This window comes from Pleurodeles waltl, chromosome 2_2 (assembly GCF_031143425.1).
Source record: "Pleurodeles waltl isolate 20211129_DDA chromosome 2_2, aPleWal1.hap1.20221129, whole genome shotgun sequence".
NCBI classification, from domain to species: domain Eukaryota; kingdom Metazoa; phylum Chordata; class Amphibia; order Caudata; family Salamandridae; genus Pleurodeles; species Pleurodeles waltl.
Window position 1 is genome coordinate 727335246 of NC_090439.1, and position 27692 is coordinate 727362937.

At 44.3% G+C, this 27692-nt stretch overlaps 1 protein-coding gene across 1 annotated transcript in view; it reads right to left on the reverse strand.

Annotated features, from left to right (window-relative positions):
* The window catches only part of SLCO5A1 (solute carrier organic anion transporter family member 5A1), a 310785-nt gene that overhangs the window by 15734 nt on the left and 267359 nt on the right, over positions 1-27692 (reverse strand). Inside the window, exon 8 of the mRNA XM_069220306.1 lies at positions 27385-27626. Coding sequence (XP_069076407.1) covers positions 27385-27626 — 242 coding nt within the window. The remainder of the gene's footprint in view (positions 1-27384; positions 27627-27692) is intronic.

The following is a 27692-nucleotide window of genomic DNA, read 5'->3' on the forward strand; positions in this document are numbered from 1 at the left end:
TCAGGTACAGTAAATATGGTAAGTCTTTAAACAGTAATCCACAGAAAGGGCCATTTTCTAGAATCAGTTGTGTTCATCTTTACCTATTCCCCCCCTGTCCTACAGTTACTCTCCCTCTAGCAAATCTCTTCCTCTGATTCCTCAGCATTTGTTGGTACATCCAGACCAAGGGCATCATCAAGCAAAGGGGGCTTACCCATGTAGGCCTCCTGAGTAATTCTGAAAATAAGTCTGTGGGTGGGATCCTGAAGAAAGATGTTGAGAGGAGGTACAATAAAGTGTCGTAGTTTGGACTCTTGCTCTGGGCAAGTCTGCTGGTTTAAGGATGACAGTACTTATGTTTGTAGGCGACTATGCCTATCCTACAACAAGTCACAGCTGTCGTCCCAACCCTTCCGACTCACTAGCAGCACCTCACCAAAAACCCAAACAGTAAAATGTGATTTGTGGCAGCCTTTACGCATGGACTCAAGAATAAGACATCTCAGGGAGTGTCGTGGTTAAACGGAAATTACCCCTTTCTTACAGATACAGCATGTCTCAACCAAATACGGGCAATAACGAAGATGCAGTAAAGTTTCAATCGTTTTTATTTAACACAACTGTAATCTGCGATATGTTGCATGGGCTGCAATGATTAGGATAATGAATAGTGTACGAAACAGTATTGTGAAGACAAGAGTCATTATTACAAAGACCCCCACCATCCTGCAATAGCATATAAAAGACATAAGATGTGTAATATTTCCTAATACCCTAAAATTATAGGCCTAACATCCTACCTAAAGGAGAGCTGGGTTTGCTAACCCTAATCTGCCAATGCCATGTCCATGAGAGGAGCCCCCAACCCTCGTTACCTTGGAATGAGGTCTCTATCCCAGACTCCGCAGGGACACGAAGACTGGGTCAGCGTCAAGACGACGTGCAGCATCGATATCAGCGATGGTGGCGATGCCCTCTGGTCGGAATCCCTCTGATTATCTGTCTAAAGTGTGATGCATTTATTCAGATCTACCAGGACCCCTGACGTAGGTGTGTTCCCAAACAATAGATAACAGACATGCTTGGGGCGGCAATTATTATAAACAAATCCCTCAAAAGTATAGAGAGGGAAAATCCCAAACCTACTGTTTGTTTGTCTTTGTTGCTTGATCTTGACGCCTTAGCGCGGTGGCACTGATAATGCAAAGCATAACAAGTGACCTAACTATAAACAAGACAGCCATCTTAGATTAATTGAATAATTAAATGGGCTAAGACAGAGCAAGCTAAATAGGATAAAAGTCACTAGGTGATGGGGGCACGAGTCTGCAAGCCAAAGGCTAAGCTAACTCCTTTTATCCCATTAAAACAAACTAGGATTCCTACAAAAGATGTCTTCTTCTGAGTGTCTATTGGACCTGTCCTCCCTATGGTAAACCCTGCTCTGTGAGAACCAGAAAACCATTCACGTTTGTCAAGCCCTTCACCAGTAAAAAATCTAAATGGTGACTCCTAACATGTTTTAGGCCTTCAAAGCACAAGCCACCAAACATATCACTGAGGTGCAGTTCAGACTTAATTAACTTAAAAATCATCTGTGTTGGAATACTTTCAGTGTACTGGGAAGAATGGATTGGATAGCAGGCGCACATTGTCATGCATCTGTTGTTGAGACTGGTATATTATGAAAATATCATAGGTAAATTGTGACAGCATTTATATATAGGTAAATACACATTTACTATATTTAACTTCACATGTATGGACTATGAAGATACATATATCTTCAAGGTAAATGGATGTGGAGTTAAGCAGAGCAAATTTTCCTCTACATTCTTACATTCGCAATACTTTGGTACTTGATATTCAGGCTATGATATTGCATTTTTGCCTATACTATTCTAGCATGCAACCTTTGTGGTATTCAAAGCTGCATTTCATGCCTGGAAGAACTGGTATGTGCGGGGTCCGATGTGTGCATAGTTTGCAATTTCTAATCCGTCTCAGTTAGCCATATTTGAAAGCAATTTTATTCAGCGGAGCTACTTTTGAATTTACAGAGAAACTTTAAAATGTTGCAATGCCAATCACTTGATGAATGTGAGGGGAGCACTCTCTCATCATTTGAGTAAAGGGTGGTGCCAACGACTTAGGTCACTGTGTACTTACAAGAACCCTCATGAATCAAGACAAACTAACAATAATACATACTGCTTTCTGACCTCGGGACAACTACAAGAATGTTTAGACCCATACCTCTTAAAATTGGTTCTTAGCTAGGCGAAAAGGATGTTACCTAAACAACAACTAGTATTTAGGGTAGAACAAGATCTACTAATAGGGCGCTACAGTGGGTGATGTGCATTGGCACATATATATTTTCTGCTGAAACAACAGGACAACAGGAGAAATGGAGAACAATATAAGTAGACGTACACTATCTGTTTAAGACAATTGCTGGTAATAATACTGTTGGAAAATACCTGTGTTTTTTTACTTTTTATTAAACATTATTATTTTGTACAGTGTAGAATTCTGTGTGCTTTACCCCTGCTATTCAGTGGTAAACTGTTTACTAGCTTTCACTGTTAAATATAGTAAAATTAGAATACACATGATTGGCACAATTAATTTACTTTTAAGTCCCAGTATATGGTGCTACATGTTCCCAAGGCCTATAAATTAAATGCTAGGATGGCATGGTGGGCTAAACTCAGCCCCGCCCTGAGCTTCAAAGGATGCCTACTTTGCCACCTGCAGATGAAGCTTACTCCTAGTCCTACCTCCCCTTGGTCTCTCTAGTCAGGCTGGTGCCAAACCCAGTGGGAGTAGAACATCTGACCAGAACTGGTTGCGGGGGTGGACAAAGGTTTGCCCTCAATCTATAGGCTGGCACTGTGCATAAAAGTGGACCCCAAAGATCTCTCCTCAGAACACTCCTGGACCTGTGAGCATTTGAAAGAATTACAGCCCCCTGTCTGAACAACCTGAAGGGTGACTGGACATGCTTGCATGGGAACCCAAGACTGCAGAAGTGACTCCAAGGATCAGACAGCTGACCTCTTTTTTGAGCTGCAAGGATAAATGCTTCCTGCATCCTCTCTCTCTGCAGCTGGCCAGCTGACAGGTTCCATCTAAATCTGCCATGGATCCTGCTGCTGGCCTCTGCTGCAATGAGACCTAACTTCCAAGTGGTGCCCCCCCTCAGGTCTTGGATCATTGTCTAGTGTAAAAATGTACTCACCTATCCCTCAAACTGCAAAAGGAGCAACTTAGAAACGTTTTGCCAACTTTCTACCTGTAGAACCAACAGAAACTGGGATCACCGTCGAAGTTCCAGATGTCTATCTCAAATTGCAAGTCGGCCTCAAGTTGCTGGTTTACCCTTCAGAAGAAGATCTGAGTTCCAGAAAAGTTTTAAAGTCTGAACATAGAGGGCTTCATCACCACCAGTGCCATGCAGCCTCTGATGAACTTCAAGGCCTTCTCCAGCATGGACTTTGCCTTCTTGGAGATTCTCAGCCTTCATAGAAGCATAGACTGGGAACCCGCTTCTCAGCAATCTACCAGCATCTACCCCTACTTCAAATCTACCTTGCAGCTTTCCCCGCAGACAGCTCGTCGACAGCTCCAGAAAAGTTTCTAAGTCAGAGGAAAACCTTTCCGCAGGGACAAAGCTGGCCCTTTTATCCCACCATTGCTCTTTCAAAGCTGGCCTTATCTTTTAACTTAGACTTGGTCTACCATGACCAGATAACGGTGGTTGCTGCTTTGTGCATTGTTGTGCTATATTTAATTCACACTTCAAAAATGCATATGTCAGGTTCAACTTATTGTATTTTTGTAATTTTGGCATCATTTTATTTATATTCTCTATTTTTCTAAATTGATTTAGGACTTTTCTTGTGTTTTGTGTTCACTTTATTACTATTTGAGTACTGCATAGCCGCTTTACACATTGCCTCTAAGTTAAGCTTGACTGCTTTGTGCCAAGCTACCAGAGGTTTATAACGCAGGTTTATTCAGTGTCTTTGGTTGTTCACCATGACAAGGATTGTGATTATTATTTGAGGTAGGTTTCCTTTCAACTAATACTCCAATTATCTTATTATTGAGTACACATTTTCCCAGTGCTGGTTGAATAATATTAGATGGTTTATTGTGCCAGTTTAGGTATTAGAAGGCATTAGGATGAAGGAGATAATTAAACTGTAAGTGCATATTGTGCTGGCGGGTTGGATACTGTGCCAGTACCACAACCAGTTTTTCTTCATCACTGGTTTGTTTATAGATTCAAATATATTGTAACAGAATATTAAGGAGGTGGTATCTGCAAGGTACTTGGCACAGCATTTACCATCATATGAGCATCCAAGAAGGACTACTCACAGATGTTCTGGAATGACCTCCAGGTGACTGCATTGCAGATATCGTCCAATTGTATTTAACCCATGAACGGCACTGTCCTACCATATCATTAAATAACCTATCTCTCCTTGCACAATGAGGTTGATTCTCAGAATACCTCAAAAGCTGGAAGGGTTGTTTACTCCCAACTGGTAACATTCCTGTCCAGCTAGATCATTCACTCTTCATATTTGAAGCCTGACGGGTTGTAATGAGGTACACTTGGAGTTAGTCCTTTCTTTATTACGTGTCTGCACGTTTTATAGAATTGTAATGATTTGATTATGCAGTTTGCCTTACTGTAGTCCTCTTGTTGTTCAGAATATGGCTGTGACTGTTCAGTCACTCTGCGTATTCTGAATGCTGCTGCTGAGGCAGTTGCAAACGGAAGGCACAGGACGAGGAGGCTTCTCTATGGGCTGCTGTATATATATATCTATATGTAATAAACTTCAAGAAAACAGAACCTACCTGTTTCAGTATCATCCTTTTACTCGACTTTACACAGGTACTTCACTGATATTCAGTTTGGCAGCCAAGTCCATATGTCCTGATCTGCCCTGAACAGGCAATGGGATAGGCAAGTAGGTCCTGCCTAGCTTGTGGATGTTGAACATGGTTGGCATGTTGTCTGCCATCTCCAGAAACAGTCTCACAGAAACCTAAGCACGGAACTCCTTCAGGTCCTGTTTGATCACTCAGAAAACTGATGTGGAACAGTCATTTGGACTTGGACAATAGCCCCTTGGTTTGAGATTGACGTCTGTTGGGGCCTCCAGCCTTCCAAGGATACTTTTGTGAACACAATGGCATCAAAGTTCAGAGGGCACAACAACAGTCCTACTGTTGGATTAAGAACGTGGATTTGCAAGCCTAAGGATGCCTTTATGTGGTTGAACCTCGCCTTGCTAGTATCTGGATACTTGCATCCACTACAGATAATTTTTTCAGGGTACACATTTTGAGCAGGCATGTGATGTTATGCTGATGCAGGATGACATGTGGCAGAGGAGGGCCAATAAGTGGCTGTTTGCCATCACATTTGACTTTCTAATCAAAGTTCCACTCCAGCAAAGCATGGAATCTAGAGCCTTAAGGTCGGATCCTGCAAAAATAAGCATTCAGAAGTGCACTAAGGTGAGGATGGTCCTAAACAGACTCACTTTGGACTTTGAATGACAGCACCAGATCTCTGAACAGTCAAACATTCTCTTCAACAATTCATCTGCTGCTTCCAAGGAGGGGAAGACGTGGATCTCATGGCTGGAGAGATGGCCGCCCCTGGATACAGGTACTTTCTGAAGACTGTAAATGCAGAACACAGGCTGAAGGTCAAGACCTCGAAAAGCCAAAGCCATCCCCATTCTCTGGACCAGAAAAAACGTCAATGATTCCATTGGATGGGGATGTTAGGGTAGGTGTCCCCGAGTTATAGACTGGGGAAGACCTCATCCAGGGTCACCATTTTGTATTACTGCTTTTTGGTAACTTGCTCACAATGCCAAAGCCTATGATGGAACATAACACGTATTCTTATTCCCTAATAGCACATACCCCGAGTAGATCTCCTGGTTCCTTTCCTTTCTTGCACTTTAGAGGGGCATCACTCAGGTAATTCAGTGTAGCATAATCAGTACCTTATCCAAATATTCTGCAAGATTAAGCAGAGTTACGTGAGAAGAGTAATTCTGCACTTAACATGATTTCTTAATGAAAAAATGCCCCTCACATCCAAAATGGGTGTGAAAATACATGTTGTGCTAAGAAATAGTGCTAAATGCAACAGAACATGTATAGCAGGTTATGATTTCCACCCAGCTTACCCCGGCATTTGGAGCTATTTTTCTTACTGCAAAATGGGCACGTGATGGCACTTTGGTCTACGAAATAGCACTAAATATGCTTTTGGGGGAAGAATGTTCTCCCCAACTTACTCTGGGCATCTAGCATTATTTTCTTAATGCAAAAGGCACTCTTGCATGAAGCAAGGATGCATTATGCTTTAAGAAACAGTGGTAAATGCAGCAGAACACAAATACCAAAAACAAGCACATGCTCTCGGTCGCTAAATGTGTTTTTGAGGTAGGATTATTTTCCCTTTAATTATTCTAAAATACATTTCAGACCCTTATCCAGGGTGATATTGCTACATTACATTAATTGGGAAAATGCCGGGGAGGGGTCTATTTCCCTGCCCCCTAATGCAGACCCATTATGCCTGCTTCTGCATTTCCTTGACCCCCTATTGTGCATGCTGCTGCCAGATCCGGGTAGAAACCCATAATTTTGACCACTTGTTTTTTTTCTTGAAACCAGTTTTTTTTTATTTTAAAGATTGCTGTTATACCTATAACGTTGTTCAAATGGAACAGCCCCAACATTTAGTCGATATGTTAAAGGTTGCTGGAGAGGGGGCTCGATCATCTTGTGATCAATCTATTTTTAAATAGGAAGTGCATTAGTTTAGACTGCAGAAAACCAAGGGACAGTCGATTTCCACCGTGGCAATTTATTTTTTTAATTCTTCGTGAGCAGCCCTACATATGAAAATATGTCCGCTTCTTTCTCTCTTTGGGCTGGGTTTTAAATATTGTTTTGTTTTATCTGTATTACATTACATTTCTGACAGGGTAGTGTTGGTTATGTTGGCTTAGGCATTAGTTTTATTTCCTTCAACGAATTTGTTTTAATGTGATCTGATGGGCCTGGAACGTTCCATGCTAACACATTTTTGGAGTAAGCTTAACAATTGAAATAGTAGGCAGAGTCCCCTCTAGCTGTTTCATCATCCCTTCGGTACTGCCTCTGTGCAATATTTCAACCTACTTTCAGATTTGGTCATTTATGCATGATTTAGCCCACTTTTCTTTTGGCACGTATCATAAATGTGAATGTGAGGCAACATTTACCACTGTAATTAGTTTTCTAATAGCCCTGTCATATTTTAACCTTCTGTCATCTTGAAAAGTAGCTGCTCTTGGCCCATTTCACTTTTACCGAACTTTCAGTACTCACCAAATAAATGAATGCTATCTTGGTCAAAACGTATAAGAAATCTCTAAGTACAAAACACTGCCACATAGAGCTGCTGCTCTCATTTTATATAGAAGCAGGGTTATTCAAATAGTTTGGTGCCAATCGTAAAAGAACACTACATGGTACACATCATCAAAATAGTTTAGACATACTTTCCATCACACTTACACTTTTTGTTTCTTTATAACAAAAAATATCAAGGCTTGCCTGCTCTTCACTCCCACAAGGCTCATAAGAGTGAGAAATTCATACCACATTGCCAATCTAAGGTGAGAAAAGGACCGAGCAAATCAAAAGCCATTCATCTAGGGGACATCAGATGAATTTTAAGACTGACTAAGGGGGAAAAGTGGAGGAAATAATAAAAACTCTGAGTTGCAAAAGAAGTCCAATTTCCTTTAGAGATAAAAGAACAACACTTGCTCTTAGTAACATTCTGATGTCGCGTGTCTAAAATAGTATCAGTTTGCGATCAAAAATCTTAACTATGAGACTTAACCTTGTTGCTAGGGTGAACAAATCACCTTCTGATCTTTTTTAACCCAGTGATACTTGAGACAAAAAATGTAATTATATGATTGAAATCTGTCAATGAGGAATTCATGGATTTAAACCGTTGACAGAATAACACAGATTTGCAGGACATGTATGGAAAACGTAATTCGTACAGGGATAACCTTTGGCAACTTTAGTCTGATCCTGAGATCAGTGCCATTGGATTTCCATAATAATATCAGGAATATGTTATGTTTGATCTCCGAGGTGCCCCGGGATTCCATACATGGAAAAACAATCCATATATTTAGTGAGTACAGAAAAACTCCAAACCCATGTCCCTCCTCTTTTCATTATCTGCTTAACATTGCTTCATCTTTCAAAGCAAGACTTATAACTCAACACCATGTCCCATCTCAAGGCAAATGAAATCTCTAGAGAAAATGTGAGCTTTATCTTTCTAAAGTGCAGGTAAGCAATATTTTAAGTCATCTCTGCTGAGTACCTTTAAGAAGAAAAGGAATGGCTGGTGATCATTACAGAGCGCTAGTACTTACTAGATTCATGCTGTATGTATGTAGAGAGTGTGCTGCATGGCACAGCAGGGGCACAGAACTACCATTCACAGCAGACTCTTACAGTTCTAGATAGACTGAGGACCTCTTGGATCATTAGGGCATTTTTTAAATGTTTTATTTTTTTTGTAAAAAAAATTATTTGAGAAAAACATAAGACGATACACAGTATGCATTGACATTTTTCAGTAATCCGTGGTTCAGATGGTAATTTTACAAATGATATCTGAATGTACATTGTCTAATAGGTACATTGATTCGTCGACATAGACTATGGTTTGAAAATTAGGAAGGGTGCGGGGAAGGGGGTAGAGGTTATTGGGGGGTCAAATTGTAATAGAGGGGAGCAGGAGAGAGAGAAGAGTGATAGAGAGGAGAACGGGGAAGTAGGAGGGTTAGGTAGAATATTAGGGGGGAAAGGCAAATATTTTGGCTCCGTGCTTCTGGGTTATTAGATGAATATTCTGGTTGTTCCTCGTCATTTGCCGACGATCTTATAGGATTGTGCCATGTGATACATTTATCAACGTGTATTGTAGGATGGGCCAAGAGGATATATTTATGGGGGGAGAGGGCCATTCCAGGGGAGGGTAGACAAGGGAGAGTATCTGTGTGGATTCAGGATTAGATATATAAAGAATACGGTTTTGCCTACTAATGTTGGACAGTTAGCCTCTGATCGAGTAAAGCCAGGAAAGATAGTTTCTAGTACGTATTTAAGCGGGCCGATATGGCATGGTGTAAAGGATGTTCTCTGGGATGAATAGTCTCTGGAGTGGAGGAAAGGGGTACGAGAGCAGGGAGGGAAGCGAGGGAAGGAGAGAAAGGAAGATGGTGGGGTGTCAACTGCCATCCACTGACCATCAGCCAGCTACCTCATGGTCTTGTCAGGAAGGGGCTCCAAATTTCTGTAAATAGGGCCGCTTGATCCTGTAGGTTATAAATGACTCGCTCATGGGTAGCTGTTTGGAACATGGCTGTCATCCATTCCGTTGGTGTTGGTGCAACAGCAGACCTCCAGTGTCGAAGAATACAGATTTTCGCTGTGGCAATTGCCGTGTGAAGTAGTCGTTTATGGGGGCGTGATAGGGAGGGGTATGGGCGCATGTCGTGTAAGATAATGAGTGTTATCGGTGACGGGTTTGGTATTGATATGAAATCCCTAAGTGTCTGGAACACAGCTTCCCATAGGGGCTGTATCGTCGGACAGTGGCACAGAATATGAAGTAGATCACAATGGAGCTCTGCGCATCGCCAACACCTCGCATGTGGTATCAGACCTGCCCTGAAGAGTTTTGTGGGGGTCCAGTACCAGTCCTGGAGGATTTTGAAGAGACAGAATTTCAGGCGGGCCTCGCGGACCCCTCTGTCTAGGGTTTCGATTATGTCTTGCCAATCTTCTACTGTGTAGGCTATCGCTAGTCGATCTTGCCATCTGAGACGCAGTCGTTCTAGGAGGGGTTGCGAGTAAAGATGGTTCGTAATCTCTGCGTATAGACCGGCCATAACTCCTCTGTGCCGGCCCCATTTCTGTAGGTAATTGACAACGGGTGAGGTTTTAATCGTCCACGGGGGGGGTCCTATGGCCTTGCGCATACAGTGCATCAGTTCCCTGTACCTCCATTCCTGATTTTTGTGGATTCCGAACTCTTCCTGTAGGGATTCAAAGGACCGGAAATCATTGCCATCTATTATTTGAGTTATGTTGTGGATACCAGCGTCGTTCCACTGGGGCCATCTTAGGATACTTCCCCCTATTTTTATACATTTGTTTCCCGCTACAGGGGCTTGAGCATGTAGAGAAGGGTGCACTCCAAGTAGCCGGTGGGCTCTGCGCCACGCTGTATTTGTGGCCGCGAGGATAGGATTGGATGAGTGAGAGTAGTCGGTATATATCCCGCCTAGTTCGGAGTGTTGTCCCTGTATGTGTTTCTCCGTGATTGTCCATTGTGGGGGGTCTGGAGTGCCTGGTAGTGTGTAGGCTAGTTGTGATAGTTGTAGGGCTAGAGCGTATTGTTCTACTGAGGGTAGACCTAGTCATCCATAGGGTCTGCGTGCTAATATTGTCCCCGGTTTTAGTCTTGGCCGTATAGAACCCCAGACAAAGGACCTTATCAAAGTATCAATCCTTCGGAGAAGAGAGAGCGGAATCTGTAGGGGGAGCATGCCTAAAACATATGTGAAGCGGGGGAGGGTGACCATCCTAACCGCCTGTGTTCTGCCCCACATAGATAGGCCGAGAAAGGTCCACTTGGCAAAGTCCTGTTTCATCCGGGATATAAGAGGGTCTAGGTTGTCCCTGACCATGTGTTCTAAGCCTCGGTTAATATATGTCCCCAGATATTTGAGGTGGGTTGGGGTCCATTTGAATGGGCGGCCATGGATTGCAGCTCTCGTTGTTACGCGAGATAGGGGCAACGATTCACTCTTGTCCCAGTTTACTCGATACCCGGACAAGGGTGCAAAGCTTTCTATGATAGAGAGTAGGGATGGGATGGATCTCTCTAAGTCAGACAAGGTTAACAGAATATCGTCTGCATATAGATAGATTTTGGAGGAACCCCCTGGTGTTATCTGTTGAGAATTCCTTATAGTTGCCGCCAGCGGTTCCATTGCTAGTAAGAATAAGAGCGGAGACAAGGGGCAGCCCTGTCGAGTGCCCCTTCCGATGGGGAATGAGTCCGACAGAAAGCCCCCGCAGTTAACTTGTGCCGTAGGGTGATCGTATAATAATCGGACTTTAGAAATAAATTGATCTCCGAGACCAAAATGTTTCATGGTGGTGAATAGATAGGGCCATTCGATGCGGTCGAATGCCTTCTCCGCGTCGAGGGATAGTGCCAAGGCTTCTTCTGGTAGGTTTAACGATTCAAGCAGGGTGTGGCATAGTGTGCGCATATGGTTTCTGGAAATGCGGCCCGGTACGAATCCCACCTGGGTATGATGGATTAGGGACGGTATGACTTTGCGTAGACGTGCTGCAAGGACACTAGCTAGTAATTTAACGTCTCCGTTTAAAAGGGAGATGGGGCGATAGCTACTGCAAAGTAGGGGGTCCCTTCCAGGTTTAGGCAGGACGACAATCGTGGCCCTGTTGGACAGGGCACCCAGGGAGCCCTCCTGGCACGCCTCCATGAGTGCCTCGTGTACTGCTGTGGTTGTCTCCTCTCCTGACCATCTGTAAAATTCCGCTGGGAATCCATCTTCGCCCGGGGATTTATGGTACGGGAATTTTGTGATAACCTGTATAATTTCTTCCTTGCTTATATCGCCCTCAAGGAGAGCTCGGCCGGCTTCTGATAGGCAGGGCAATTTTGCCGCAGTGAGAAATGTCTCTGTCTGTGCCTGGTTGGTCGGGGTTTCGGGGGTGTAAAGGAGTTGATAATATGTAGCAAATTCATTCACAATGTCTTGCGGGCGGGTCAGTACTGCTCCGGAGGGAGACATTATAGCTGGGATAGCTGAGGCAGCATCTCTCTGTCGGAGCTGTGCCGCTAAGAGGCGTCCGGCCTTTTCTCCTTGTTCATAGTGGTGGTGACGTAATCTTTGTAGTGCATATTCTGCCTGCGTTGTGTAAAGATCGTTGTGTGCCATTCGGGCTTGTTCGAGGGAGCGGCGCAGCGCTGGGGAAGGCTGAGTAGTGTATTGTTTGGTGAGGCGTTGGATCGTGTCTTCTAGGGTGCGGTAGCGGACCTCCCTATCTCTATTGGCCAGTGCTGCGTCCCTCATCATGTTCCCTCTCAGAGTGGCCTTAGCCGCTGCCCATAAGACCCGCTTGGATGTCACAGAGCCTATGTTTTCGGTCATGTATGTGGATATGTGGGCCTTGAGTTGCTCTTTCCCCTGGGGGGAACGGTATCTGTGTATGGCAAAGCGCCATGGTTTACGACCAGGAGAGGTCAAGCCCACCTGAATAGAGAGTGAAATCGGGGAATGGTCTGAGAGTCCGCTATCTAAGATGCTAGTGTCTAGTATTTGGGGGATTATGGTGTGTGATACAAGAAAATAGTCCAGGCGTGATTGGGTGCCATGGACGGACGAAATGAATGTGAATTCCTTATCCTTTGGGTGAGTTAGTCTACAGCAGTCGACTAGACCTACATCTGCTGTGATGTCCGTCAGTAAGGCCCTATCGGGATTATTGCCCACATCGATGGGGTCTGTCCTGTCCAGTATGGCATCTCTAGTAAGATTCCAATCCCCTCCGATTATATAGCGTGTGGTCCCTATTTCGGTCAGTACGCGATTGAGTTGTAGGAAGAAGGAACGCTTTGGTCCGGTTGGTGCATAGACAGAGCCCACACATAGGAAGGTATTTCCTATTTTCAGATTGACAAATGTATATCTCCCTTCTGTGTCATTCCATGTTTTAATGATCGTGGTCGCCAGGGATTTACGTATTAGTATCGCTACGCCACATTTACGAGGAGTGCCTCCCTTGATTCCCTGATCTTCTGGACAGCAGCTGAAGAGGACCTTTCCTACCCAGTCACGTCTAAGTTTGTCTGACTCTATATTATCAAGATGGTTTCTTGGATCAGGGCTATGTCTGCTTTTTTAGATTGGAGATATGACAAGATCTTTTTCCGTTTGATGTAATTCGTCATGCCATGAACATTCCAGGAGAGGATTCGTAGAGGGTGTACTATGTGGGGGGTTGTCGCTGTCATACTGAGTTGGAGGAAGGAATTTCAGCAATACTGGGGGTGGTAATCGTGTGGTACTGTGTTCGCTGTAATATGAATATTTGGGAGTTCGAGGGGTGAGACAGAGGCAGCTGATGAGGGTCGGGTACCCCGACAAGAAAAGGGGGGGGTGGGGGAGAAACAAGAACGTGTAGGGGTTGGTGAGGGAGGGGAAAGGGATAATATGGGAGGAAAGAAGGCTAGAGTTAGCGTTTATCTGTAAAGGGGAATGGATGTGATGATTAGGAGGGGAAGAGGTTAGAGGGATATAGGGAGGATCGGGAGTACTATGCTCCCTTAGGGACGGTCTGTAAACGGCGAGTCCGAGTTCTATCCGACTTCCTAATGCCGTCGATGCAGCCTCTCTGCCGAGGAGGCGGCGTTGGGGCAGGGGGAGGCCAGTATTGATCCAAGGTGGTCAAATGCACAGGTTCTGAGCTGAGCTCCGGAGGAGGGGAACGGATATGGGGGGAAGCCATGGGCATATTATGGAAGGTGGGGGGGTGGGCCGGGAGAGGGTAGTAGCTATGTTGATGAGGGAGGGTATGATGTGTAGATAATGGGGGGGGGATTTGGTGACATAATTTTAATATGGCGAGGGTGGGTACAGTGGGAAAGGTGGTAGAGGGGGAGTTCGCACTGGCCTGGATTAAGAGATGGAGAAGGATCCAGTTGATACCTCGCAGTGTCCAGTGTCTAAGTTAATAGGGTAGATGTTTATCCTATTTTCGAGTGGAAGGGGGCTAGCGATCACTGTACTTGATGTATGTCATCGCAATGGGTTCTATGTTGTGAGGGTATATATTGGTCGAGGAGAGGGGGTGGGGGTGGATCAGGGTGTGTATTTGTAATCATGATTATAATGATAGATATAAATGTGGTGATGGTTGTAATGTAGATGTTACCGTAGGTGTTGGTATTTGTGTAAGGGGGGGAGAAGTGATTTGTGGGATCAAGGGGTGGGTGTCTAAAGGGCCGGAGGAGAGGAGAGGGCAGGGGGGGGGAGGGAGCTAAGTAACATAATGCCGGTTCAGATCAGGATATTGGAGTACCGTATTTTCCGGCGTATAAGACGACTGGGCGTATAAGACGACCCCCTACTTTTCCTGTTAAAATATAGGGTTTGGGCTATACTCGCCGTATAAGACTACCCCTCTTCCAACGCACACCAAATAAAAATTAAAAAACATCAGATTTGATTTTAATATGGTAATTTTAATTCAAATGCTTATGACATGCAGGTACGTAGTAGGAAAACTGTCACTTATAAACATAAGGCTGTTTGTCATCAAACATGTAAACATAAAACAGTGCAAGTGGATTAAACTTTTCCTAATTCACTCTAAAGCTGAAAGGAAGGATAAGACAATAAACCCATGGGAACTGCCATGCTGTTTGTTTTCTAAGCTGTCAACCAAACTGGAACTGAAGATGATAGGAGGAAGATAACAAACAAACAGAGAGAGAGAGCAAGTGCCGGGCAAGATCCTGGGGAGTCAGCAACGCCCATCATAACTCCAAGCTATTTTTACAGGACTTGCTGGCTTGACAGTTTCTCTTTAAAAGCCTTCAAAATCCTCCTGTTCGTCATCTGATATCATAAGTAAATAAATTACATCTTGTGGTACATTTGTAAGGCAGTCATCGTATGGATCTAATTCCGTATCAGATGGTGTGGTCTCAGCTTCGGCTTTCTCTTCATCTTGTCACAAGTAGTCGTCCTCCATACCATCTAATGAATTTGATATGCCACACTTCTTGAAAGACTTGATTACTGTTTCTGCATCAATATCATTCCAGGCTTTTATGACAAACTTGCACAAAACATCCAACTGTGGAGCACGCATGTTTCCTCCTTTTGTGAATGACTTTTCGCCGCTAACCATCCACTCATTCCACTGTTCTCGAATGCGATCTTTAAATGGCTTGTTTAGGCACACATCCAGTGGCTGTACCAACGATGTCAATCCTGCAGGAATAACTGCCGCATCTGTGTTTATTCTTGCCAGCCTTTGCTTGGTGCTGGGAGTTAAATGAGCCCTGAACATATCCCACACCAGTAGACTACGTTTTTGAATAAGTCCACCTGGTCGCCTGCTCCATACATTATCAAGCCATAGCTTTACCCCTTCTTCATCCGTCCAGCCTTTTTCATGTACATGTACAAAACAACCAACAGGAAACTTGAGTTTCGGCATTGTTTTTCTTTTAAAAATAATCATTGGTCTCAGTTTGGCACCATCAGCTGTGCATGCCAGTACCACTGTAAAACTGGACTTCTCATGTCCTGTTGTTTTAATTAAAATTGTTTTTGCACCTTTTGAATGGACAGTTCTATTTCCAACCATATCAAAATTCATTGGAGTTTCATCCATATTTCCAATACTACTTAACGCATAGCCATGTTTATTGCGCTGTTGTATTACATATCGATGGAAACTATTTACTTTGGCTTCAAGATCTGCAGGTAATTTTTGTGCTATTTTCATCTTTTGCCTCAGTACTAGATTATGCCTTTCAAAGAATCTAGTACACCAGGATACAGTGGCTTTAAATCTGTTGCTGTGATCTGGGTTAGATTTGGCCCACTGAAGGGCAAACAAACATATTTGATTTCGTGTCACTATATAACCACTTTGGCGATGCTCATTCACCATGTCTGCTACATGTTTTTCGAGTTCTGGCCAATGTGGGGTGCCTCTTCTTAATGCACACTTACCCCTTGGCATACTCCTTAATGCTTTTTCATTTGCTTTCCAGTCCCGAACCATCTTTTCTGTTACTCCATATTGTCTTGCAGCAGCACAGTTATTATGTTCCATGGCAAAGTTTACAACTTTAAGTTTGAAACTGGCTTCATATTTCTTTCTTCTTGCTGGTGGAGCCAGGATGGGGTCTTGTCTGTTAGTCATTTGTATACTGTACTGTATGTACTGGTGCTGTACTGTATGAACTGGTACAGATACTGGTACTGGTGCTGTGCTGTACTGTATTCACCACCACATGTATCTGCTCACCAGATTGCCTTCCCTCAGAATCACCAACAATACAACAACCAGCCAATCACGGAGAATGAATATTACATTTAAGATTGTTGAAACTGCAGTACAACCAAAGTTAAATGCGGTCAAAATATATATATTTTTATAATATTGTCATATCCCAATCCAAAATGGCCGTTACTATATGGTAATCTCCTAACATGTGCCATGCGCGAGAAGAAAGAAACAGAAAACAGAAAACAAATGTTGTTTCTATGGTACCGTAATAGCGCGCTTTGAATAGCCTGGGGCACGCGCAGGAACACGCGCCTGCCCAGACAACTGCCAGCGAGGACGCGGAACCCATCGTATGCTTGGAATTCATTTCCAAATGCAGCGTACGGTGGTTCAGCTACAGGGCGCATGTCCCTGAAGTTTCGGCACGCCGTATACCGGCGTATAAGACGACCCCCGACTTTTGAGGAGATTTTCAGGGGTTAAAAAGTCGTCTTATACGCCGGAAAATACAGTACATTTGTACCTAATAACAGTTGAAATATTACTATACTTATATAGCATAATATCGCTATGTCAAACAACATAATGTCAAACAGCATAATGTCACTGCAATCTGTTAATTTGTATAACATATCATAGTATAATATAGCATAACGTAACGCAATATAACTTATTTCCACACAGGTAATCTTATTACATTCTATTAGTTTATATGTCGCGGGACCAGCCCCGGCGTGGGTGTTGTTATTGAAGGGTGGAACATGGGTTGTGTGTACAAGTGGTTGGTCTACTGCTCATCATCTACGTGGTCAGGTGTCATCGCGAGTATATGGGGGGGTTGCATCCCCCTCATGGGGAGGATTCTGGGGAATACGTATGAATGTCGACCTGTTTGTCATGTCTCCATGGAGATATAGGGGCATATTTATACTCCGTTTGCGCCGGAATTGCGTCGTTTTTTTTGACGCAATTTTGACGCAAAACTAACTCCATATTTATACTTTGGCGTTAGACGCGTCTAGCGCCAAAGTCCATGGAGTTAGCGTAATTTTTTAGCGTGGACACCTACTTTGCGTTAATTATATGCAAGGTAGGCGTTCCCGTCTAAAAAATCGACTCCGAGGCATGTGCGTCGGATTTATACTCCCGGGCAAAAATCACGCCCGGGAGTGGGCGGGTCAAAAAAATGACGTACGGCCGCTTTTGCGCCGTTTTTTAGCGCCTGCAAAAGGCAGGCGTTAAGGGACCTGTGGGCTCTGAAGGAGCCCAGAGGTGCCCTCCCATGCCCCCAGGGACACCCCCTGTCACCCTTGCCCACCCCAGGAGGACACCCAAGGCTGGAGGGACCCATCCCAGGGACATTAAGGTAAGTTCAGGTAAGTATTTTTTTTTTATTTTTTGTGGCATAGGGGGGCTTGATTTGTGCCCCCCTACATGCCACTATGCCCAATGACCATGCCCAGGGGACATAAGTCCCCTGGGCATGGTCATTGGGCAAGGGGGCATGACTCCTGTCTTTGCTAAGACAGGAGTCATTTCTATGGGGGCTGGGAGTGAAAAAAAATGGCGCAAATCGGGTTGAGGCGAAAAAATTGCCTCAACCTGACTTGCCCCATTTCTTGACGCCCAAGCCCCATATCCCCCTACGCCGGCGCTGCCTGGTGTACGTCGTTTTTTTTAACGCACACCAGACGGCGCCGGCGGCTAACGCCGGCTAACGTCATTCAATAAATACGGCGCCGGCATGGTGCTTCAGAATGGCGTTAGCCGGCGCTAATTTTTTTGACGCAAAACTGCGTTAGCGCAGTTTTGTGTCAAAAAGTATAAATATGGGCCATAGTGTTCCCGTAAGAAGTAGTGGTGCATCTCCGTAATATGTAATGTTGTGTTGTATTATATCTTATCGTCCCCTGTGGCAGTACTCTAGTGATCGTCAGGATGTGTATTATTGCATGTAGATTATATTACATTCGTTTCGTTTCCCGGAACGGCCGTTTAAGGGAGAAGTGGAGGGTGGTAGATTTAGCTGAGAGGGGACAGTGTTATGACTTGTCTGCAGGATCGGGCCTGTTCATATAGTCTTGTTGTTATTGTGTGGTGTTGTGTTGTCGAATATTCTATATTGTAGTAGTGCTGTGAGGGGTTGAATGGTAGCTTCTCTTTAGGTGTTGGAACTTGTCCCTACTGAGCAAGGTCCCGATGTATGTGTTTGCATCACCTGTGGGGTCTGCAAGATCCGGCTTGTGCGTTTCGTGTTATACAGTGGATGTCTATGCAACAGTGTTATAAAATAAGCCCCGTGTTATCTTGTAGAACATGTAAACATAATGGTCATATAATGTTGTTAAAAAAGGTTATTGACGATTGTTAAGTAATAATGGTTACAAACAAAACCCGGGCTTGTACTCATCCTACCGTGAGTTCTCGTCGTTCCGGTTTCAATGTCTTGTAATCATCTCACATGCACCCAACGAGGGATCGGTGTTTCAGGGGGGTACAGTCATTGGTTTTAGAGGTGATCTGGATTTGTCTCTTTCTGACAGTTGGGTGTAGGTTGCCACAGCGTGGAGAACCTGACCCCTGTCGTCGTGTAGTCTGGCTAGCCTCTCTGTGTCCCTGCCCCTTTGATTGAGGTCGGTGTCATGATGGAGCGGGCCTTCTTTCTCTGGGCCCGGGGGTAAGAGTCCTCCCCCTTCGTTTTCTCTCCCGGTATCTTGTGAACAGTCTGGATTGGTAGAGTCCATAGACTGATGTTGAAAAGAGTCAAGGAAAAGGCTCAATTCGTCTGGATTATAGAAGTCTTTGGATATACTGTTATTGGTGACCCACATTCTGGCGGGGTCGAAGAGGCCGAATTTCATCCCCATTTAGCGAAGTCGAGGTCTTAGAGCTAGGAAGGCTTTTCTTCGTTCGTTGGTGTCCTTGGAGTAATCAGCTGTTATTCGGATGTCATGTTGGCCTATCCGGAAAGTGCCCTGTTTACGCGCCGTTTGTAATATCTGTCGGGCATGGTTGTGGCGTAATAGACAAGCGATTATCGGTCTGGGTCTTAAAGATGTATCAGAACATTTCGGGCCTACTCTGTGTGCTCTTTGGAATTCCAGCGGTGGGTCGAAGTCCAGGGAGGTTAGTTTGGGGAGAACGGAGCCCAGGAAGGCATGCATGTCTGTACCTTCTTCATGCTCTGGGATTCCCAGTAGGCGAATGTTATCTCTTCGGCTCCTCTCCTCTAGGTCTGTGAGTTTACTCCTAAGGTAAAGGAGGTCTTGGTCTCTGTCTCGATAAGTGGTCATCTGCGTTTCAAATGAGCCCATGTGGTGTTCCAAGCCTGTCACCCTGGTTTGAAAACCTGCAATGTCTAATCTCATAGATTTGGTTTCCAGGGTCAGTGAAGACAGAGAAGCGTCCATTCCCTCTATTCGGCGGCTGACAGCGGTGATCTCCTGTAGTATTTTTTCCATGGTTATTGATTGTTCCTTGTCAGACATTGTGGTGGATTGTGTTGGGGAGGGTGGTGAGTGAGGTCCTGTTATCGTAGATATTGGACGCTTGTGATGGAGAGCTTTGGAGAATAATAATTGTCGTGCCGACTTACCAGTGGGTTTCTGGTTTGTTTTGCTGCCGGGCATCGCCTCGTCCGTCTGTGTTTGTTGTCCAGCTGGTTTCTGAGTTTTCCTCGAAGTCTGGCAAAAGCAGTGTTACGCAGTCAGCCGGCTCTTGTCGTGTTCTGAATTTTGATGTTCTCTCTTTTTTTTTCCCTTTTCTTTTTCCCCTCCTCTTCTTTATTTGTTTTGTTTTGGGGGGATTTTAGGGTTGAGGCAGTAATTTATTTGGTCCTTTTTCTGTTCCCGGATGTGTTGGGGGGGGAATTTTTTTGGTGTGTTTCTTCTTTCTTTCTGTCTTCTCCTCCTGTTTTGTTTTTCTTTCCCTCCTTCCCCCCCTTTCGCCTCCCCTCTCCCTCTTTGTTTAGCTTGGTTCTTAGCTCTCTTCTTCCCCTTTTCTGTTTGCTCTTTCTTCCTCCTTCCCTTTATTTTTCCCTTACTCCCCTTCTTCTCTTGTTTCCGTGTCTTTATTCCTTTCTATTGTTTACTGTCCTGGTTCGCCCCTCCTCGCCTCCTCGCCTCCTCACCTTGTTCCCCTCGCCGCTCCGCGGCATTGTCTTCTTCTCCCGGGCCAAATAGAGGATAAATGCTCACCGCCTCCCTTTGGAAATAGGATGCGAAGGACTGTGCCTGCGACTCCAGTCGCCGTAATGGTAGGGAGGCCGGCTCCTCTCTCGGCTCGAGAGCGCGGCTCCTCCCCCGCAGTTGGGCCTACCTCGATATTGTGCACCCTAGGTCCCCTGATGCTCCGGAGCGTGTCCCCACTCAAGATCGGAGGTCCTGGGCTTTGGGGGGCTCCTCGGGGTCTTCCGGACTGGGTTCCTCCGTCCTTAAGAGAGCCGGTTTTCTGGTCGAGGAGACGCGGCTCCGCCCTCTCTGTAGGCCATTTTTCCCCCTTTCCCTCCGAGGCGCGCTGTCGGACGATAGGTTCTCGGCGGCCAGTTGTTGAGGTTCGGACGGAAGCTCAAGGTTGTGGGAGGGTTTCGGCGTGCGTGAACGCGATTTTTCGGCCTCCATAGGGCCCCCGCCGCCTCCTCGGGGCCACTGCGGCGCGGAGCTCGGGACTTAGGCGGCCATCTTCTTTCGTGGCCCGGCCACGCCCATTAGGTCATTTAAATCATGTGGCATAAGTCCTTTCTAGGCAAATGTGCTACAATGTTTGTACAACCAGGTGCTTCCTGTATTGATGTTGGATTCCAATCTTTTATCCTAAAGGATTGTACAATGGACGTTTCAAGTTACAGAGAAGTATCCTGCACTTGTGTGTGAATAAACATTAACTTTTCACTAACCTTTGTACACTTTTTCTTAAATTCTAATGCACAATGATATTAAGGATGTCATTTCAGATGTCATCAATGATGCAATCAACAAGATCATAAAATATCATGAGTCATGTAATATGTGAGGTCATAAGCAGTGCAAAGAAAATGCTCAAGTTATAGATATTTCAGTTAACTATAACTGGTAATAATTACAGTGTTTTTGGGGGTTTAAAACGCTACATTTTAACTGTCAGTTTCACCGCACTATAATGTCACTTTAACCTTTGTTTTTTCAGTGAATTTCTAGGTTTCTTTTAATGTAAAGTAATATGTTATTACCATTCCCACCCCCTAAACAAGCAGCCAACACCCCACAGCCATTCGCCTTTGCCAGTGCTTAGTGTGGGATTGACCGACCAACTATTGCTCATGACCTTCAGATGTACTAGTTTGAGATGGGCTGTAAGGCCTGGCCTGTGGCAACCCTGTGGATTCGCTGCCTTCCCCCTGTAGGTGGCGCACATTCATGTGTGTGTGTGTGGGGGGGTGTTGAATGTGTGGGTGTAGTTGTGATTGTCTGAGTGCTAGGTGTATTGTGATGTGGTCAACAGTCAGCTCAACAGACCGCTGAACCCACAACTCCATTAATATTCTGCGTTTCTCCACTTTATTTTGGCATTGTGGTAGAACTGTGTTACTCAGAATGGCCCACATGCATTTTGGTCACTATTAGAAGGATGTATCACCCTTTAAGTGAGTAGCCAGCTTCACAAATGAATATTCAGCATCTACTCAGCGACACAGTTTACCATGACCTTTGGATAGTTACCACTTAAAGGTCACTCTTAATATGCAGAAACTTCACTATGCCATGATGGGCTCTATATAGCCATCTAATGGATTTCAAGTAACTAGGGTCACGGCATGTCCTTAACTCTTGGCTTCTCACTTAAATGACACTACAACCTCACAGTGGTTATAGACCACAGACCACCATGATAAAGCTTATTGCTGAGCCAATCTCTGAGGATACAGTAACAGTGCTCTAGTCAATCTTACATCACCCTTTACATTAAAGTGACTTGTTAGCCACACAAAAGCCTTTAAAAAGTCCACTAGATGCTACTTGTGTCAGCTGTTGGGTGTGTTGATATTTTTTGACTAAGACTGATCTGTTCACGGGTGAAACCTTGAAGAAATACACAAAAGATAGAATACTGGCGAACTACATTATTGATATAGAGACTTTCCATACATGCTTTGCCTGTCTTGAGTGATCCAACGTCTTGGTTGATTTTTTTATAGGGATTTCTGTAGTAATAAAGGGTCAGCCCTACCATTTTATTTTGCACTAGGTCATTTCCAAGCACTATGTCAAAATGCTGGATGAAGCTAAATGCATCCTGGGCATCACCAATGACTCATTCTGTAAGAATGAATGAGCTTCTAGCCCTGTATAGAGCACTCCCCAACATCAATGGCACACAGTGAAGCAAAATAGAAGGGGGACTCCCACCTACTGTCAAGGTGTCAAGGGGATTAAAAAGGCCAAGCATGGTTCATTACGAGGGGGGGGAGAAATTACATGGTCTGTACTCTGGTCTGCCCAACAAAGTATCTCCTGAAGACCAAGAGAAGTCCAACAAATAAGAGTTCAAAGCCGCATAGATTTAGACACTGTGTAACCTTTGGGAGTGAGATAAAAGAGTCATGAGCTTTATGGGGGGAGATGGACCTCAGAGGAATCCTGTAATCCAAGAGGACCACTACTGTGACACAGAAGATCACAAGTAGATACACACTCAAAATTGCTTTTGGCGTGTGAGTCGAATATTTTTGTATTGGAGAGTGGACAGAGGGAGTTTTGCTTGTGGGATGGGGGTGGATAGGTGATAAGGGGAAAGGTATGGGTGAAGGAAAAGTAGCACTTTACTGAGCTTTCCAAATAATTATACAAATTAGAGGCTACTGCAGGTATCCTATCACAGGGATGACAAGATACATAACTCTAGGTTAAGAGTAGAACTCATAGAAAATTCACCTTTGTGCACTGTGAGGCTATCAGCTACGATACTAATCCTCGTTACACATAAAATATTTAGGCTTGATGTAAAATTCCTTAACACCCCTGTGCTTTGGTGAACAGTAATTAACCTCCGTGAAAGAGAGCCAAGGGGATATTTATTTCCTATAGGAAACACATTTGTGAGGTCAGATTAACCTAAGATGAAATCAAGGTTTTTTCCCATATAATTCTTTCCTTCAAAGAGTACAAAATCAGCAGGTGTAGCCATACTATGAAGTCACTCTTTCGCTGCTACTATAAAAAGACAGTCTCTGAAAAAAGCAGGGAGAATAATTAGTACTGTTGATCAAGTAGCCAGCACCCGGCACACCATAGCTATCCTTTGACCGCCAACAACAGATAAGAACATCAATTAAGTCTACCATCCCATCAATTTTCAGATGGATAGCCACAAGGACTGCTCTCAGCAGAGATATGATTGGAGGCATCCAGTGCTGGCTTTAGGGACTAGCTGAGGAAGTTAGGAATAGAAGCGACGTGGAAGTGACATGCAGGGGAAGTGAACTTCACTCATTCCTTCCATGCCCGCAAAGTATATGCCCAACTTGACCGCATTTCTTCGGGGAGGGGCTATTTTTCTAAATTGAGGATGTATCTATTGGTCACATACCAGCTTTATCCATGCACTACTTTTAAATTCACTAAAAACCTCTCAGCACCCGCAGGGTAACTATTCATGGTGGCTTAATGAGATTTTACTGCATGACCCTGTTACAAAGGGGGAGGTTTTAGAAGTCTATATCTGACTATATCAAATACTCAAAAGGTGAAGGGAGGAATGCTTGCAATAAGTCTAACCACTGGCATTCACCTTTGGTAGTATTCCAACCCACCTTTCTTTTGCCCACTATGCCACCTCAGTTTGGACCCAGCCATATACAAATCAGTCTTGAACCTGCTGCAATAGGAATAGTTTAACCCGAACTACCAGGACAGATCCCCCCTGAATCAGAACACAAGCAAGCCACCACCAGTTTTGCCCTGATTTGGGCTCATCAGTCAGGTGTAGCTTGGTGTCAGTGGCACAGTGAGCACAGGTCTGGGCATACTCAAGCCACTTAGGCCACTACATCATACATGCAAAAGGTGATGGGATGAATGTGTGCAATAAGTCTAAACCCTGGCAATTGCTCAGTGTAGCATTCAACCACATAATTGCTTGTGTTCCGATTCATGGAGGACCTTGTCTCACATTGTATTGTATAAGCTCTGCTCCTCATATAGGCCTATCTCTTTATAGGTCTAAACATAGACATGAAACTTTCCACTAATATATTGGTGGCCCATTGCAGTCCACTGTTTCCAGAGATAATAGAACAGGATCAATCAGGTTTCATACCAGGTGGCCAATGTGAGTATGATACCAAAGAAAGTATTCACACCGTGAAGCGTGACCAAAATAAATTGCAACAACGTCCTTCTTATCTTGCTCAATGCCAAGAAGTCATTTCACAGGGTGTGCTGGATGTTAATGGCTCAGTTAATTCACTAATTGGGTTTAGGACAGTGCTTTTGCACATGGGCCTGTATAGATTCTGTAGGATCCTGGGGTAGTTCTCTTGGGACTGCCATTTTCAGGCAGTAGATCTAACAGATCCTTGAGAGGGAAATAACTTAACAGTCACTATCATCAACGTTTTATCGGTGAATTTGCTGCACTGAGAGAGGCACACAGTCCCGAAGGTTACAGATTGGCAACATAAGCTGTGGGAAACATAGAGACAATTACACTATCTGGACAGCCAGGGCAGGTTTTTGGTATGGGTGAGCTGGGCTCAGGCCCAGAGCACCTGCAGTTAGATGGGTGCACATATAGCTCACCTCCTGGGCTGCTTCGAATAATGCTTTCATTCCAGGCTGCCGTTCAGTTCATTACCTTTGCAGTTCAGTCTTTACATATTAATTATCATCCATCCTTTCTCCTACTCCTCCTTCCTTCTACACAGCCCCCTCCCATTGGCTCTCACCTCCAGTTTAGCAATTGAATAGGTGATTCAGGAGAGGGGTCAAGTGGCAAACGTGTGTAAACAGACTGTTCACTGATCTGAGGTTTTCAGCCAGGACGTGACCTGTGAGCATAAAGGGGCCCCTCCAGAATCACCAATGGGAGGGGGTGGATGGGGAAAAGGTAGGGGAGAAGTTTCAGGAGGGGCACCAAATTTAGCTATGCCTGGGGCACTCCGTGAGGAAAGGCCGGCCCTACAGAGAGCACAGACTAAACATAAGAGACACATTGGGCTTTGCTCATTAGGATTCACTCCTGGAAATAAAGAGCTAATGTGCTCTAGATTTCTGAGAATCCTCTGTTTTATTCCAGGTGACCTCGCTCAATTGACTAACTAAGATTCCCTCAAAATCCTCAGATCTTTTTCTTTTTTTACAGCAATTTGGCCTTGCACTTTACATACAACACCAATGCCAAAATCCTAAAACTTGCCCAGAAACTATTCTAGAGGGATGGGGAGGAGGGAAGGAATACTAAAGGGAAGTTTGTGCTTCCTTTTTTGTTTTTTTCTGTTAGTCTAGTGATATAACGTGTTTGAATTGCTACTTGAGGGCTAGGAGCCATATTACATAAAGTGCCCTCGGGGCCCAACTGGTGTTTCTGCCCACTTTGCCTGCCACTAAAGCACTTTGGTATTACAAAAGTGGCCACAGACACTTGCGAGGTCCCTTCTGTAGTACAGATAGTGCTGGTGCACATGTAGCACCAGCGCTATCAAGGGATTCATTCCCTCATTTGCAAGAAGGCATGGCCCCATGCAAATGAGGGAATCATCTAGCCTCTGCGCCTATGCTGTGTTACCGATGTGGGTGCAGAGACAAACATGCCCTTAGGCCAGTGGTCTCCAAACTTTTTAATGCCATGCCCCTCCCCTCCTCCAGTTGAAAAATAAAAATCATTGGACCCCCCCTCTGAATTTTTCACAAATATTTTATAAAGATGCCAATGTTTAAATATGTAAAGTGTATTTAAACATTGAAGTTGAGTACTGTTACCTTAACGTGTTTCTGCTTAAAACACAACACTGTTATCTGTGTAATGCTTCTTTTGGCCAGAGCCTGGAGCTCCCCCTGGGGTCACTTGAGGCCCCCCTCGGGCGCCGGCCTCCCAGTTTGAAGACCCCTGCCTTAGTGCGCCACAAAAAGGTAGTGCACTTTCATTGCGCACCCTGAGGACAGACCTCTGAGGGACGAAAGGGAGTCCCATGGTCCCTGACCTGACATTCCACTACAGGTGGATGCAGTCACCCGTCTGCAAGGGGATCTCTAATCCCTTTTGAAACTGCCGGCAGTTTGCCACCTGCAGAGGGAAACATGGAGCAGCTTTTAAACAGCTGCTCTGTATCTGTGCTGAATGTGCTGCCCTGAGGGCAGCGCAAGTTTGTGGCTGCCCCGAGGGCAGCGCATTCTTCATAATAGGGCACATTTTCCCTGCTTGCACCCGGCACACCTGCTTGAAGGTGCTCTGTGTCGTAAACAGGGAAAGAGCGCCCTTTAAGTAAACAGGCCCAAGTGGTTGTAGGCAATTTTATGTATATCTCAAATGTAATAAAAAGTGTTAAACCATAATAGGAACATCTGCATCACATAAAGTTAATAATGAAATAAAACATATTACGGCACCTAAACCAATTAATGGAGATCATCACTACAAATTAGACAACAATAAAGCTATACAAAACACAACATGTAATTTAAAGGTGAAACAATTAAAAAATAATTCAATACAGCTACTTAATTACGATAGTATAGTTGCATTTGTTAATGTATCGTCGTAATTATTTACCATAATTTATATTTTTTAACAGAAAGGGGGGTAAATATGTGCACCCACATGAATAAGGTTTTGCCAGGGAATCCCAACATATGGTAAAATCATTGGATGTGTACACTGAGGTTTATATTTTTCACTCAAATTTTAACCCTTATTTCGACACTGAAAAGTCAGGCTTATTTATTTTAAAAAAGTCATAAATACTTTGTGTAACTTACAGTGAACCATTTACAACTAGTTTCAAGCCCGTGCAGAAGTGTACAGCCATTTGCCACCACTTATGTGCTCAGTGTAACATGCGTAGATACATTTTGGATTTCCACGTCCAATCTGCCATTCGCAAATAAATATTTCAAAAGTTGGGACTGTGCGGCTGAGGTCTGAAAAGCAATGATTTATAGAGTCCGAACATCTAGAGGCACGCATTTTGTTTTTGACTTCAACAAAGAGAAGCTGACCTGTTGTTGCATTTACCTGAGTGTTACGATGATAACGGATGGTTGGGCACACGCTGTTATTAGGGTAACAATGAAAAGGAATATGAGGAATGGGATAAGTGTATTACAGGTACGATTACACTTCCCGGACACAGCAAAGCCATTTTCGTTGAGATATGTTTTGACAATAACAACCCTGAGTTGGCTTCGCTGCCCCACGGTCGGTGGAGTGATAACTTGGCGACTTTGAACACAGGCACATTCTGTATAATTTCTTGTCTGAAAAAAGAAAAGAAAATAATTGTATTTTATTTATTGAGGTAATTGAATTCTTATTGTTTTGAA